Here is a 16,141-nt window from a genome sequence, read left to right as displayed (position 1 = left end):
CTTGAAGAATATAACTTGTGAGCTTATTTCAAGTGTCATACCCAATCAGAACCCCAAATATAAGCTTGTTGTACTACAATGTTTGTAAACATAGTAAATGTAAACTAACACTATATAGCTTCAAAACATGGTAAAACTATTTTTGATATCATGGATGGTCAGTCCTTGCATCCATAGCTCTGTTTATTAATTTGTCTATGACCTGACGAAGATCAAACTCGGATCAAAACGTTGTCTTTTTTTGTGTGTCTGATTAATTCACCATGGGAGCATACCAGAGTTGCTGACATTTCTTTGATACATTTCTCCAGGCCCATCCCTCAGCTTTCTATGGAAACAGGGACCGGGAGGATGCTTTGTTAATGTTTCAACTGCTGGTTTCGCTTTAAAGACCCATCACACTGGGCACACACTGGTTGAATAAACATTGTTTCAATGAAACCAACATGGAATAGACATTGAATTAACGTGTGTGCCCAGTGGGATGGCCCATTCTCACCCTAGAATTCTGGATAAATTCTGACATCATGAACTAATTATCTCATTTGCATTTCAATTTACACCTGGGTTTCCTATTGGGCCAAGGATGTTGCCATACTGTAGTACACATTTCTCTCTCTCACTAGTTCACTAAAGAGGACCTAAATGAGAAGCCATTACCCTGTAGCCACAAGGTAATGTGTGAGGTAGTGGACCTTAGAGATAAAATGGTTTGCTGAATTATCTTATTCCAGAAGAGTTGATAGGCATACTAAATTTACAATTATTTAAATTACAGGGCCACCGAAACAACCGGTTGCGTAAGGCCGTGGACGCAACTCCTCCCTCATTGCATATCTTACATCATTGCACTTTAGAGATAGTTTCGCCTCTCTCCATATTTGGTCAGGTTTCTGATAAGCCAGTTTCTCTTCCTCTTTTTTTTGTGTGGATCAGATACCAGGAAAGTAGACCAATCCAGAGTAAAAGCAGCCCTCTGTTTTCCTTATTGATTAATGAGAGAGAGAGAGACAGACTATGATGGAAAGGGTCATACACTGCCAAATGCATGGTCTTGATTTATGTGAAGAAAAACATATCTAGTTAACAACACACAGGTATACAAGTTAGGCTCATCTGATTAGGTACAGACACTTCCCATTTTTATGAAAAGCAATGCACAAGGCCTGCAATGTACTTAATAAACTCAAAGACTAATGCCCATCACTCAAAGTTATTGGGTGAGGAAGCAGTTCGGTTGTCATAAATGCATAAACATGTCCTAGTTATGTCTTTTGATCAGTCAGGCATAAAACCCTACGGTTTACAAGGTGAAAGGTCAACATTCATTAAACCAAACATTCTCTTGCATCAGGTGTAGTGAGGGGTAACCGGGGGTAACCAGGAGATTTCAGTCAGGGGATGTTGTTGTGGAGAGTCAGTGAGTAAGAAATTACAAAATGGCTGTGTGAGTGTAGGATTACTTCCTAAATGGCTCCCTAATACCTATATAGTGCACTAGGGCTCATAGGTTGCTGGTCAAGGTAGTGAACTGTGTAGGGAATTGGGTGCCATTTGATACGCAACCTAGAAGTCAAAGACCCAGCTGTGTCTGTGTGTGATTGGTCAGAATATGGAGAGAGACAAAGTATTTACAAGTGTTGCCTTGGAACAATGGTTACCTTTGTTAGTGCTGGCTGGCAGATACACAGGGCTGGCAAGGAGGAGTCTGGACAGGGGCCAGATCACAGGGAACAGGTTGTTGCTGCACACTGCAGAACAGCCCTCCACAACAAATAGGGGCAAAAAGGGACAATTGTTGATGTGGATATTTTTTATGACATTTGTGTGGTACTTTGGACAGTTCACTTGGAAAAGTACCTGGAAAACAGAAATGTATTATGCAAATGTAGGTTGTAGATTTAACATTGGCTCTGCATGGAAATGTATGAAAGCAACCAGTGAATCCATTGAGACAATGTAAGACATGGATTGTGTATGGGTGCCATTCAGAGGGTGAATGAGCAAGACAAAAGATGCCTTTGAACTGGGTATGGTAATAGGTGTCAAGTGCACCGGTTTGTGTCAAGAACTGCAATGCTGCTGTTTTGTTTTACGCTCAACAGTTTCCCGTGTGTATCAAGAATGGTCCACCACCCAAAGGACATCCAACCAACTTAACACTGTGGGAAACATTGGAGTCAACATGGGCCAGCATCCCTGTGGAACGCTTTCGAAAACCTTGTAGTAGAGTCTATGCCCCGACAAATTGAGACTGTTCTGAGGGCAAAAGAGGGTGAGGGGGTGTTCCTAATGTTTGGTATACCCAAACAAAGTACAGAGTCAATCCAACCAATAAATAAAGCATTGCTGTCTTCTGTTTTGTGTGTGCAAGATTCACAGATTTACAAACTGGATAATTGTAACAGCACTACTGCTGTGAGTGAGCCAGCTATAAAAAATATCAAGGCTTCTCCTAAAACTGTCAGACACTGAAACCCCAAACTTAGAATTAGAGAGTTGTAAAGAAACTGGATTTTTTTTTTTTTTAACCTAGATTTCAATCTCTACCTACATTCTACAACACAAAAAACTGACCAGATCACCTCATGTGCAATAATCTCTTGCAACCATCCCTTCAAACATGACACTGGACATTTTGTGAGTAGCATGTCAGCTACAGTACTTGTTCAGGATGACTTGCAGACCCTATAACAATGACATTTGGTGTGTAGAATATAGCCACTATGCTCTGACTAACACAATGTACTTTTTTAAAGCAGTTTTCTTTTTCTTTCACTGGTGTTATCTGGGCCATCTAGCCTGGTCACATTACATTCTTCATTTTTAACAACCCTGAAACTCCACAGAGCTAACAAGCTGACAGCCATCTTGGAATGGACAGAGGAATGTTTAGGCTGATGTGAAGAGGAGAAATGTGGAGAAAAAAATAAAATCCAATTAGAATCAGGATTTGGATTGAGGGGAAATGAGTGGAAGGGAAATGGGAAATAAACAGTTGATAATTAACTGCTCTCAATCGCATAGCAGGGTGATGAACACCTATTGCAAGTCACTTCCTGTTGCTCAAGCCAGATTCCAACCAGCCAACTTAATTTATAGCGGAAGGGCAAGGGGATTCATTTTGTCATTAGTCACTCTAAAGAAAAGTCCACAAAAAATGTCTTCTTTACCCTCCCCTCTTTGATTTGCAACCAGGCTTTAGCTCTCCAAGTACCAAGAGGTCAGTGTGTACCTGGACCTGAGTGGGCATCCATCATATCACTCTTCCCCACAGCCATGACCTCACTACAAGCTGGAGGCTATCAACCAGCAGCAATACTCTGAAGCCAAACTCCTGAACTAGGGGCCACATTTATCAGTGACAATGTTAACAGATTCAGATTCATCTCGCTATGGACAATTCTTACATGCAAAAACATGCCCCCTCCCTATGCCTCCTGAGAAAAAAATATGTATTCCCTATGGCATTTGAGATATATGGTCATTGATCTTTTTTGTTTCCATGAACTGACAGAGAGTTCATTTAAAATTAGAATGCATTTTAGAAGAATGTGTTTAATGTTTAAAATATTGTAATATAGATCGGGCATTGTTAGAGGTCTACCAATAAGTGGCAGTAATGAGGGAAATGGAATCAGCCAAATGGAAAGCCATCTTACCTGAGATTCTGTTGGCCATGTGTTTGTTTGTCACGCTGAAGGTAGACCTTAACTGATCTGCAAATCTACTTGTATGATGGAATTGTGTATACAATGTATCTAACATGTTTTGTCATTGTCGAGGTGTTGATGGATTCATCGAAGCATCGGGCCAGACTTTAGAACTAGTGTGAAAGATGCCCTATTTGTAAGTTTGTTTAAAAAAAAATTCAAGTAACCTCTGCAAACTGTATTGTGATTTAATGGTAAGGATTCTAATGGAATATTTAGTAATTGTGCTGTTGATAAAAAGGCAACTCCAACCAGTTTTTTTGTCCTTGGTTTTTAGTATTGAAACATGGCTGAATTTTAAAAGATTAGACAAACCACAAACCACTTCTTGTCATTTAGTGGGTTAGACTAATAGTTTACCCTTTTGTAGTGTGACTTATCAAAGAAACGTATCACTTGTGTACAACTGATGTTGGTACTTCATTAGATGTGCAGTGAAGTCCAGTGTGACACGTATCTTACATTATTAGATGTGCAGGGAAATCCAATGTGAAATTAAACTGTGTGCAGTGAACCATGTTTTATGTCACATGTTAAATAAAAATATTGCACTGCATAAACAAACACCACAAGGGTCAAAATGTGAGCTGTGTCTGGGATAGAGTCCCTGTTGGAAATTATGGAAACCAACAGTTATCTGTATTTGTAACTACAGTATCTATTTGTAGTACTGTCAAAACAAAGTTCAAACCTGAGATCACACAATTCAATCATTCCTCTCACTTTCTGTATTCACACTCCTCTTCCTGATTGACGGCTGTTGAATGGTTCCATTGACACTCTGTCCTCACCTGGCCCCACCCACGTTTTACTAGTTTCTGCTTAACCAGTTTAGTCTCCTTCCCTCCCTGACTGTTTACTTTATATAACATGCTGCGGAAGCACCTGTTGCTCACTTTGCTCAGACCTGACGGACAGGACAGACCAAAAATTTGACAGTCTCACTTCGTCTTTCGCCTACTACTACCAAGAACCTAACAGCACCAGGGTGCATCAGTCAATCCCCATGTCTACTGACCAGGAGAGCTGCCATCTGTGTAAGGAAGACCTGAGGGACCCAGTCTCCATCCCGTGCGGCCACATCTTCTGCTCCATCTGCCTGAAGACCTACTGGGACCACGCTGACCACACCGGTTCCTACAACTGCCCACGTTGTCGGGTCACCTACAACAAGAGACCCACCCCGCGCCGCCTCCAGACCTCCCGCTCCTCCACACACTCAACCCACTCGCATCCCAGGATGTCTGAGACCTACCCTCCTCCACCTCCAGACCCAGACTACAACTACGCCGGACCACAAGATGTGGGATGTGATATCTGTATTGGGAAGAAGCACAAAGCCATCAAGACATGCCTGATGTGCCTGGCGTCCTACTGTGAGAGGCATCTAAAGCCCCACTATGAGAACCCTGCCTTCAAGAGGCACAAGCTGGTGGATGAGATCGGCCATCTGGACAGACAGATTTGCCCCCAGCATCAGAAGGGTCTGGAGCTCTTCTGCAAGACGGACCAGATGTGTATCTGTGTTCTGTGCACTGTGAAGGAGCACAAAGGTCACGACATGGTATCTGCCGAACAGGAGAGGTCAGAAGAACAGGTAAAACGGCTTTGAATGATTTTTTATTCAAACTTTTATATTACGATTACGATGATTTATCTCTTTGAAGTAGTTGATGTTCTGTATTGTTAAATGACAAACGCCATTCGTGTAACAGGGGGGAAAAAATGACTACTTTTTTCTAGGCTTTTCAATCATTTGCCTTTTAAAAACCATAAGGTTTCTGTAGCCAATTGACTGCAGTTGTGTGACTGAGAGCGACAGGTTAATTGTTGGAATAGAGTAGCTAGTATCAGCCAAGCCCCAAAAACAAATACTTCAGGCAATCAGTTAGATCCACCCACATGAGTGAAAGCAGTTACTGTAAATGTGTGTGGGCTGGGGTGGGGTGTTGCAACCTTCTATTCCAATAACTACTATTGGCTAGATTTTATTACTGCACTGTCTGAACCTAATGCACATTGTAATAATGCATTTTGAAGGCCATTTCAAATTACATGAATGGGGAGGAAAAAGATGCCACTTCACTCAGCCACGATTTTTGTCTGTAGCATTTAGGTTGATCAGTATTTGGAATATTTTGGAAACAATTGTCTGACTTGTGGGGCTATGTCACTGACGTCCTGTGTCCTCCATCCATAGCAACGTCTGGGTGCCACCCAGGCAGAGATCCAGGAGAGGATCCATGAGAGGCTTAAGCAGATGGAGGAGCTGAAACAAGCTGTGGATTCACTCAAGGTACATGTCTCTATAGCACATAAAACACAGTGGGTTGTGAAATTACACAATTACAATATACTGTTAAGTCATACTAAACATACTGTAGGTGTACTCACAGTGTATATTTCTAATGTGTGTCCTGGAGAGACAAATTATATTTTCCCACCAAGAGATTTCATGATCACAAATATCAATACATCACCAATAGAGTTCCATTATGACTGACCTCCTGGGTGTATTGGTACAACCCAAAATGCTTTAGAGATTTTAACAGTATGCCCATTAAGTGTGCCCCTTTCCTCTCCAGAGCTCAGCCCAGAGGGCTATGCAGGAGTGTGAGAAGTTGTTTGGCGACATGATGCGTTCCATCGAGAGGATGCAACAGGAAATGACCAAGCTAATTTCCTCCAATAAGAGGGCAGCACTGAACAACGCTGAGGGTCACCTCGAGCGTCTGACCCACGAGATCGCTGACCTCAAGAAGCGAGACAACGAGATCACACAGCTGTCACGCACAGAGGACCACATACACTTTATCCAGGTGACTAAAGGCTTGCACACATCGCACCGAATGTGGTTCTAGCGTTTGTCTTGCGATCGTTCAGGTGCGCTTTGTTTTAGGAACCACCGTAAAATCTGTGAGCACTTGGTTCGCAAATGATGTTCAGAGGTGCTAGTTCTCTCGGGCTTTAAAGTCTAACACCCCTCACCCTAAAACAACTACTATAATATTTGGGCTCAAGCCAAGGAATGACACAAGCCATTTTAAACATTGCCTTCCCCCTAACACTATATATCTCATATTTGAGTGGCCCGCCAAGCTCATCACCCAAAAATAACTAGAACTCTTTGCACAATTTGGGTTAAGTGCCTTGCTCAAGGGCACATTGACAGATGTGTCACCTAGTTGGCTCAGGATTCGAACTGACGACCTTTCGGTTACTGGCCCAATGCTCCTGCCGCTTCAATGCGGCAGAAGGCCGTGTGTTGTTGTGATTCTGGATGGCCAGATGGTAACAATGATAAGAAGCTGCAATGTGGCTAGTTTTATCTTTATTTTTGATACCATGTCTTGTTTTGATGTCACGTCTATGCTAATATGGCAAAAATTCACTAGCTTGCTAACCAACAACTGCAATGATGTATTTGAGACAACAATTGTGCAAATGCATTTGTTTTTAAATGAACATTGAAGACTAAATAGTTACATGTCAACAATTTAAGCCAACCCAGTCTGTTTTGACCCATAGTTGCACACGCGTCGGTTTTGTTGTTAAACAACCAACCTGTCTATAATAATTCAAGCCAGGAAATATGAAGCCAGGAAATGACACGAGCCAATTCAAATTATTAATGTGTCATCACCTCTCTGTTGTAGAGCTACCACATGCTAATCGCTCAGACGGAGGCTGAGGAGCTGCCCACAGTCTCAGTGAACCCCTACTTCTCCTTCGGACCCGTCACCAAGGCTGTCTCTGAGATGAAGGTCCATCTCCATGACATCAGCAATGAGGAGCTGGTCAAAGTGGCCAAGACTGGTGAGGCAGTGAGATAATGCACTGTAACTTCAGTTAGTTACTGCAATTGCTGAATAGATTAAACCCCAGGCTTTTGTCCTTTTTAAAACCATGGACTTGGAAATGCTTCAGTAATTTACAGTATACTCTTATAGAGAATATTTACTCAACCAGAACTTTTCCTGTTTCAGTGAACAAAATGCCTTTCTGCCAACTGGATGAAGCCAAAAGGAGAAATACTGTGAAAGGTGAGTCAATCAACATGAAACTCCCCACTGATCTCATTCTGGAAAATACTTGGAATGGTATTAGTTCAAAAACAAGAATATCGAGCCCACCACTCCACCAGGCCTCCATCAAAACCCCAAACAACATTGTTAGGTGGTTGCTGAGGAAATATGGGCTTGCCTTGTGTTGTAGCTAAATTCCAGTAATAACATTTTCACAGGACAATCACGGCATAATCTGAATTTCAAATGGCTCCTTGAGTGATTAGAATTTCCTTATTGCTCTGCTGTGAGTAAGAAAACAAAATGGTTCCTCTATTATTGTTGGAATAGTAAAGTAGTCTGAGCACCTTGATTTTTATTAGAGGGCACTCAAAGGTCAGGTGGTGGCTCAAGTGGCCCAGAATATTTACATTGGCTGATAAGTTAACTCTCTTAGAACACCACACACGCATCAAGCAATTCTACACAAACACACACTCATTAAAGTTGGATTTTCTGGGGATATCCGAAACACTAATAAGTCCCAAGATTGTAAAGTAAATTTCCATGCATGCAGTATCAGGCTATATTGTACAATCCAAATACAGTGTTGTGTATGTTTTTTGTTTTCTTTTGCATTTCCTTCTCTTTGTAGCCGATGCAGTTGTTGCTGTGTACAAGACACCAAGCCAGGAGCCCCAGCACAGAGAAGACTTCCTGAAATGTACGTCTATTTAATGATTCACCTTCTGTGACTATACTTACCTAATCAAATACTATAGGACTCAGGGTTCATTCTCGTGCAATTTAATTATTCATACTATTTGATCATTTAAGTGTGAACTACTGTTCATAAATTGCGTTAAAACCACTATAACAGACAGGAGTTAGTCTAAAATACTACCTGGCGCCCAGCCCACATGGAAACAGGCTAGTGCTGTGATGGGAGTAGTCTTACCACATTCCTTAGATACTAGGTTTGTAAGTGGGCATGCTCAATGAACTTTATACCGGTTTACTGCGGTGAGTGGGAGTATAGGTTTGTAAAAGGGTTATACAGAATGACATCACTGTGTTGGCAAATCTTTCTAAGCTACGTTACTTGACTACTACAACTATTGGACACTACAGCTTCAGCAAGTTTAAAACCTGCTCTGAATAGGACAAACCAGGTATAGAATAGAAGTGCGTACTGAGCAAGCGGAAAGGGAAACATCGGTCACAAGCAGATTTGAATAACTGTGGTCCGAGCTATACATGTAAATAAATGGCTCTGCCTCCGGTGGTATTCCAGATGATAGGCCAAGTGGTCGATCTTCCAGACCAGATGGGCCGAGTGGTCGGTCATCTCGTCCTAGCCGTGGCTACAGAGAGTACCACCAGTTCTGACCTGGCTGAGGGGGTGCAGGCACACACAGCAGCACAGCCAGGTGAACCAAGTCTATAGTACATGAGCTACTGTAGCTGTTCTACTCTACCTGCATGCTGGTGCACACCTGTCCTGCAGGGTCACAAGTTTATATTTCAGAATTTTTTTGTTTGGTGGTTTACAGGTACAGTGTCAATTCATATATTCAGTTTATATAACATGTACCTATGGGCTCCACAACTTTTTTTTAAAAGTAAGAAATACATACAGAAATAATTATTTTGATCAAAAAGGATTTTGTAATAGTACAATTGGTATGTAACCATGTTTTCCACCCCGTCTAGCAACACAGGTTAGTTGTCAGTGCCCACTCCCTTAAACAGCCAAGGTTCCTTGTCAACTGAGGATGCTTTTACATCCTCCCTCCCTTCCCATTTCCTCCCAGAGACCAGAGAACCCTCCCCATATCATGCCTTCCCCCTGCCAGCAGTAATCATCTGAGAGATTCAAGGAGCTATCACCGTTAAGTAATATAACATAGCAGATTGAACATTTACATTCATGCACTTTGAAAAAAATTTGTAACTTTGTCCCAGAAGCATTTAACTGCAGTTCACACCCACATTATATGAAGGACTGTGCCTACCTGATTTAGGGCACACAGTGAACAGTTAGGCATGGGGCCAATTTCATCATATAACTTTCCTTGGTGTTAAATACAGTTCAAATAAAGTGTAAATTGATGGCTCAGATTATGGGATGTCAAGGTCATATTTTTCCATACTCTGTTCCAGTTAAAGGGTTGTTCAGATTCACTTGGATCTGAGGACCATACTTTTAATGGCTAGCTCAGAACATGAGCTTTCTAAAAGTTGTTTATATGCAGTGTATTCAGAAAGTGTTCAGACCTCTTCCGTTTTTCCACATTTTGTTACATTACAGCCTTATTCTAAAATTGATTAAATACAATTTGTTCCTCATCTATCTACACACAATACCCCATAATAACAAAGCGAAAACCGTTTTTTATAAATGTTTGCAAATGTATTACAAATAAAGAAAACTGAAACCTTATTTACATAAGTATTCAGACTCTTTGATATGAGATTCTAAATTGAGCACAGGTCCATCCTGTTTCCATTGATTATCCTTGATGTTGGAGTCCACCTTTGGTAAATTCAATTGATTGGACATGACTTTGAAAGGCACAAACCTGTCTATATAAGGTCCCACAGTTGACAGTGCATGTCAGAGCAAAAACCAAGGCATGAGGTCAAAGGAATTGTCCGTAGAGCTCCGAGACAGGATTTTGTTGAAGCACAGATCTGGGAAAGGGTACCAAAACATTTCTGCAGCATTGAAGGTCCCCAAGAACACAGTGGCCTCCATCATTCTTAAATGGAAGAAGTTTGGAACCACCAAGACTCTTCCTAGAGCTGGACGCCCAGCCAAACTGAGCAATCGGGGGAGCAGGGCCTTGTTCAGGGAGGGGACCAAGAACCCGATGTTCACTCTGACAAAGCACCAGAGTTCCTCTGTGGAGATGGAAGAACCTTCCAGAAGGACAACCATCTCTGCAGCACTCCACCAATCAGGCCTTTATGGTAGAGTGGCCAGACGGAAGCCACTCCTCAGTAAAAGAGCCCGCTTGGAGTTTGTCAAAAGCAACCAAAAGGACATTCAGACCATGACAAACAAGATTCTCTGGTCTGATGAAACCATGATTTAACTTTTTGGCCTGAATGCCAATTGTCACGTCTGGAGGATACCTGGTACCATCCCTACGGTGAAGCATGGTGTTGGCAGCATCATGCTGTGGCTGTTTTTCAGCAGCAGGAACTGAGAGACTAATCAGGATCAATGGAAAGATGAACGCAGTAAAGTACAGAGAGATCCTTGATGAAAACCTCTTTCAGAGCGCTCAGAACCTCAGACTTGGGCAAAGATTCAACTTCCAACAGGACATCATCCCTAAGCACACAGCCATGACACGCAGAAGTGGCTTCGGGACAAGTCTCTGAATGTCCTTGAGTGGCCCAGCCAGAGCCCAGACTTGAACCCGATTTGAACATCTCTGGAGAGACCTGAAAATAGCTGTGCAGCAACGCTCCCTATCCAACCTGATAGAGCTTTAGAGGATATGCAGAGAAGAGTGGGAGAAACTCCCCAAATACAGGTGTGTCAAGCTTGTAGCATCATACCCAAGAAGACTCAAGGCTGTAATCACTGCCAAAGGTGCTTCAACAAAGTACTGAGTAAAGGGTCTGAATATTTATGTTAATGTGATATTTCAGTTTTAATTTTAAATAAATTTGCAAACATGGGGTATTGTGTGTAGATTGAGGGGGGGAACAATTTAATCCATTTTAGAATAAGGCTGTAACGTAACAAAATGTGGAAAAAGTCAAGGGGTCTGAATACTTTCCGAATGCACTGTATGTCATATCTTGTTTTCATTAAACCATTTCCATCATTACCCACCCTTATTCATCAAGTCTGCTAACTTAATTGTAATGTTCAGAATTGTGAACTTATTTATGTTTTTTAAGACAAAATATGCTGCTGAAGAGATTCCATATATAAGGCTGCGGCTACAACTCTGTAATTATAGTGAGGGGGGGTCAGGGAAGGGGGAATGGTTTTACAGAGGGTCTCCTGGGGACGGGGGGGTTCCCTGTGGGTCCTGCTTGTTATTTTACATCCATGGGCATACCAACACTAAAGACAATTGTCGGTAAAAATTATTGTAATAATTGCAAGTCATTTTAGAAAAATTATTGCAACACTAGTTATTCTCTTGTGGAATTTGAAAAGCCTTAATAGTCCTATCAAATGTGTTACAAAACGAATGTGTAATCATAATGATTTATAAGAACCTCAATTACCATTCTTGGTAAAGGCAAAGATCAAGAAGGCAGAAGCACTTTCCTGAAATGTATCCATAATTGAAAGAAAATTACTTTTATTACATCCATAATTGAAAGAATATTGCTTTTATCACCAAATATATATTTTTTAATTCTCTGAACAGTATATTGTCTGAATTAACTGAATTCCAAATGGATATTGGGATAGACATGAACCCCATACTGGACATGCAGGACAAATCTAATAAGATCAACTACAATCTTGCAGGGTCCCATTAATCATAGCCTGGTGTCCTGGTCCCAGATCTGTTTGTCCTGCCTTGCCAATGCATGAGAATTACCAGAGGAGTTGGCAAAACAGCACAGACGGACCTGGGACCAGGCTACGTTACTCGCCCTTAGTTTGTCTGGTGAAACTCAAGGTCACTTTGCTGACTTGAATGACTGGTAGCATTTGCAATATTATATTTGTGGTAATTCAACTAACTACGTCTGACCTTTTTGACATTTCAGATTGGAGATGTGCTAGACGATAGGGTACTTAAATCTGGGACTTGAGCTGTGTTTAGACAGGCAGCCCAATTCTAAAAAAATATCCCACTAATTGGTATTTTGACCAATCACATTAAATATGTTTTAGAGCTGATCTGATTGGTCAAAAGACCAATTAGTGAAAAACATATCAGAATGGGGCTACCTGTCTAAATGCAGCCAATGTTTTGTATAATTGTGTATAGTATTGGTTTTAAACAACCTTTTACATTCCATAACTAACCTTGTAATTTCTAGTATTGTATGGGTATTAAGGGTTAAAATGATCAAGCCCACAGGAAAGAAGAGCATTCAGTTCACACAGTGGCACTCACTCATGACATGCCTTCTCTCTCTCCTCTCTCAGATGCCTGCGCTCTCACCCTGGACCCCAACACAGCCTACCGCCAGCTATACCTGTCTAGAGGCAACAGGAAGGCAGCCCTGAAGAGAGAACCGCAGGACTATGCTGACAGTGCCTCCAGGTTTGACTGCCTGCCCCAGGTTCTCTGCAAAGAGCCCCTGTCTGGAGGTGCCTACTACTGGGAGGTGGAGTGGAGTGGAGAGGGGGCCTCCGTGGGCGTCACCTACAAGGGCATCAAGAGAGTAGGCTACGGGGACAGCTGCCGCATCGGCTACAACCGCAAGTCCTGGAGCCTTTTCTGCTCCGATTCCAGTTATTCTGCCCGATATGGTAAAGACCAGTTGGAAATCAATGCACCCTACTCCTCCAGGATAGGTGTTTTCCTGGACCACTCAGCAGGCACCCTCTCATTCTACACTGTGGGGGACACCATGTCTCTCATACACCGCTTCAAGGCCTCTTTTGCTGAGCCTGTCTACCCAGGCTTTTGGGTCTGGTATGAGTCAGCGGTCACCATCCGTCAGCTGTCATAATATTATATTACCTATGATTAAATTACGATTGTCCATGTATCGGTCATCATACGTATTGTGATTCAAGTAATATAATTGCATTTGTAATTTGACTTGTTTAGTATCCCCTTTTCTCAAATTGTACTGGTGTTCTTGGCAATGTTTTACTTTGTTCTATTGAGGTTTGAATTCATGTTTTATACTGTATATAAATCATCAGCTAGAGAGAGATATCTCCGACCAATTGGGTTTGGTGAGTAAAGGAATAAACATGTTATCTATAATGTTTTCATAATCAAAGTGTCAACTAATATGAAGTGAAGTGTCAACTAATATATTTGATAAACGAATATACTCTATGGATCAGATGAATAAAATACACCTGAAGTTGTATATACATGTATCACACAGAGAAACTGGAATGTGTAATACACGTTTATTTTATATTAATATAGTATTTCTGTCGCGTGTGCATTCAACCCAATAATTGATTTGGAATAATCGTAATAGGAACTGTAAAGCTAGGATGACCCTTACTGCCATAATGGAAGACCTGGAAGAAAGGTCTTTATATAAAATGTTTTCCATAAGGGCCGGCCATTGTTGAAATAGCCGACTCACTGTAAACCGGCTACTTTTTCCGCTTCATATAAATGTTCATTTAAGTTTCAATTCGACAGTCAGTATAGCCTTCTTCCGCTAAAAGGAACGATATGCATCTTCGAGATTACACCACCCAGAAATATCAAAGATACTTCTGAAATGAGATGCAGGACAGGAATGAAACTGCATATAGGGATGTTACCATGAAGCGATTGGTGATTGTAAAACAGTTACCGAGTTAAAGCGAGAAATAAAAATAGGTATATTAATTGCCTTTGTTTTTATTGATCTAATATATTACATACTTTTTTTTTCAAAATAATAGATACTGGCTGCAGTCCAAACACGTCATTTTTTTACCCCCTCAGCCCTTGCGCTAGCCACTTTCCCTCTCAGGAATCCCAGTCGAAACCGGATGCAGATTGATTGCCATTTTAAGTAGAAATCCAATTCACTTACGTTTCCACCTCGGCCCTCAATTTATCTTGAGGGAGCGGGTGAACAACTTGCAGGGTTGATATGACACACATTTCAATTGCAAACTGTAGTCACATGTCAAACTTGTGGCCGAAGTGTCACATTTAATCAACAAGGCTGCATTTTCGGCATGTCAGGAAAAAATATGAAGCTAGCTTGCTAGAAAATATATATACACATTGATTTTAGCGTTGTCAAATTGGCTTACTCTTGTAGTGAGCCTATAAAACGTAGCTAGATTTATAAACAATTTTTGGAATGTTGAAATTTATTAGAATAAATTACTATAAAACTAGCTAGCCAGCTATAGGAAACTGTAGCTAGCTACCTGACAGGAGTGCTAGCTAGATATGTTAGACATATTTTTCTTAGCTCAACTTCAAGATTTCCACCAAGGCATTGCCTCTCCAATCATCACTCTCCCTCGCTTGGGCAAGGGACATTTAACGTACACTCGGATGTGACGATGTAAAACTGGGGGTTTAGGGCCGAGGGCTGTCTATTTTGAGTTTGAAACGCAGCCACTGTATATATGCCTAAATCCCCAAAACATGTCACTACAACTCAATACAACACTACTGGGACAAGTCAATTTGCTTAGTAGTGCCTAGTCATTAGTACATTAAACAATGCTTAAACAAAGTTTTGCAGTATAAACCCATGGGGGGAAAAAATTGAGAATGGGAAAATAATTGAGCAGCTGCTGAAAAATGAGCTCCTGTATATATTGAGATTTAAATGTTTTTTTAGAGTGAAGTACATCGAAAAAATCAAGAGAAAACTGCCAGACTCAATAGAAGACAAAACAAGGAACAAACCAAAAAGACAGGCTTTTGAAGAAGTAACTATTTTTCATAAAATTGTACAGTTATCTTAGCTAGCTGAATTGCTAGCTGAATTGTTTACTTGTTGCTAAGCAGTTGCTAGGGACTCTCCTGGAAGAAGCTAGCTAGCTTACAAATAATAACAACAAAAAATATCTAGTTAACCTCTTAAGTCGACCCTCTACTTTTTTGAACATTCTGTTAAAAATCGCGCAACATTTCAGCGCCCTGCTACTCATGCCAGGAATATAGTATATGCATTTGCTTAGTCTGTGTGGATAGAAAACACTCAGACGTTTAAAAAAACTGGTTAAATCACTGCTGTGGCTTTACCAGAACGGCATTTACATCGAAAAGCACAGGAAAAACTGATCACTGAAAATGGGAAAATATATCCATGCGCTACTTGATCCCATTGATAAAGGTGAACCACAATTAATTGACTGAGGTTGCAGTACCTACAGCTTCCACACGGTGTCTAAGAGTCTTGTCATTTCCCTTCGAGTTTTTTCTTGGTCAAACACATGCAGGACACCGTATCTCCTCCGGTCTAGGACCGGATATTTTCGTTGAGTTTCTAGCCGGACATTTTTCCAGACGGACAGCTAATGATCTTTACATCGCCTACTGATGAATTTTATCGCTTATTAACGTTTACTAATACCTAAAGTTGCATTACAAACGTATTTCGAAGTGTTTTGTGAAAGTTTATCATCGACTTTTTGAATTTAAAAAAATGAGGTTACGTTTTGAAACGATGTTTTTTTCGTTTATCACACAGTCTACATATAACGATATCTAGGCTTTATATGGACCGATTTAATCGAAATAAAGACCCAAATAGTGTTTATGGGACATCTAGGAGTGCCAACAAAGA

General features: G+C 41.1%; 1 protein-coding gene across 1 annotated transcript; it reads left to right on the top strand.

Moving 5' to 3' along the window:
* Window positions 1-4,577: 4,577 nt before the first annotated feature.
* Window positions 4,578-13,648, top strand: ftr83 (finTRIM family, member 83). The gene is made up of 7 exons (XM_029670039.2): window positions 4,578-5,310; window positions 5,914-6,009; window positions 6,299-6,532; window positions 7,370-7,529; window positions 7,700-7,756; window positions 8,373-8,441; window positions 12,852-13,648. The coding sequence occupies exons 1-7, from the start codon at window positions 4,720-4,722 to the stop codon at window positions 13,379-13,381; spliced, it is 1,737 nt and encodes a 578-aa protein (XP_029525899.1). The 5' UTR covers window positions 4,578-4,719; the 3' UTR covers window positions 13,382-13,648.
* Window positions 13,649-16,141: the final 2,493 nt, after the last annotated feature.

Source organism: Oncorhynchus nerka, linkage group LG10 (genome assembly GCF_034236695.1).
Source record: "Oncorhynchus nerka isolate Pitt River linkage group LG10, Oner_Uvic_2.0, whole genome shotgun sequence".
NCBI classification, from domain to species: Eukaryota; Metazoa; Chordata; class Actinopteri; order Salmoniformes; family Salmonidae; genus Oncorhynchus; species Oncorhynchus nerka.
This window is presented reverse-complemented; position numbering and strand designations above follow the sequence as displayed.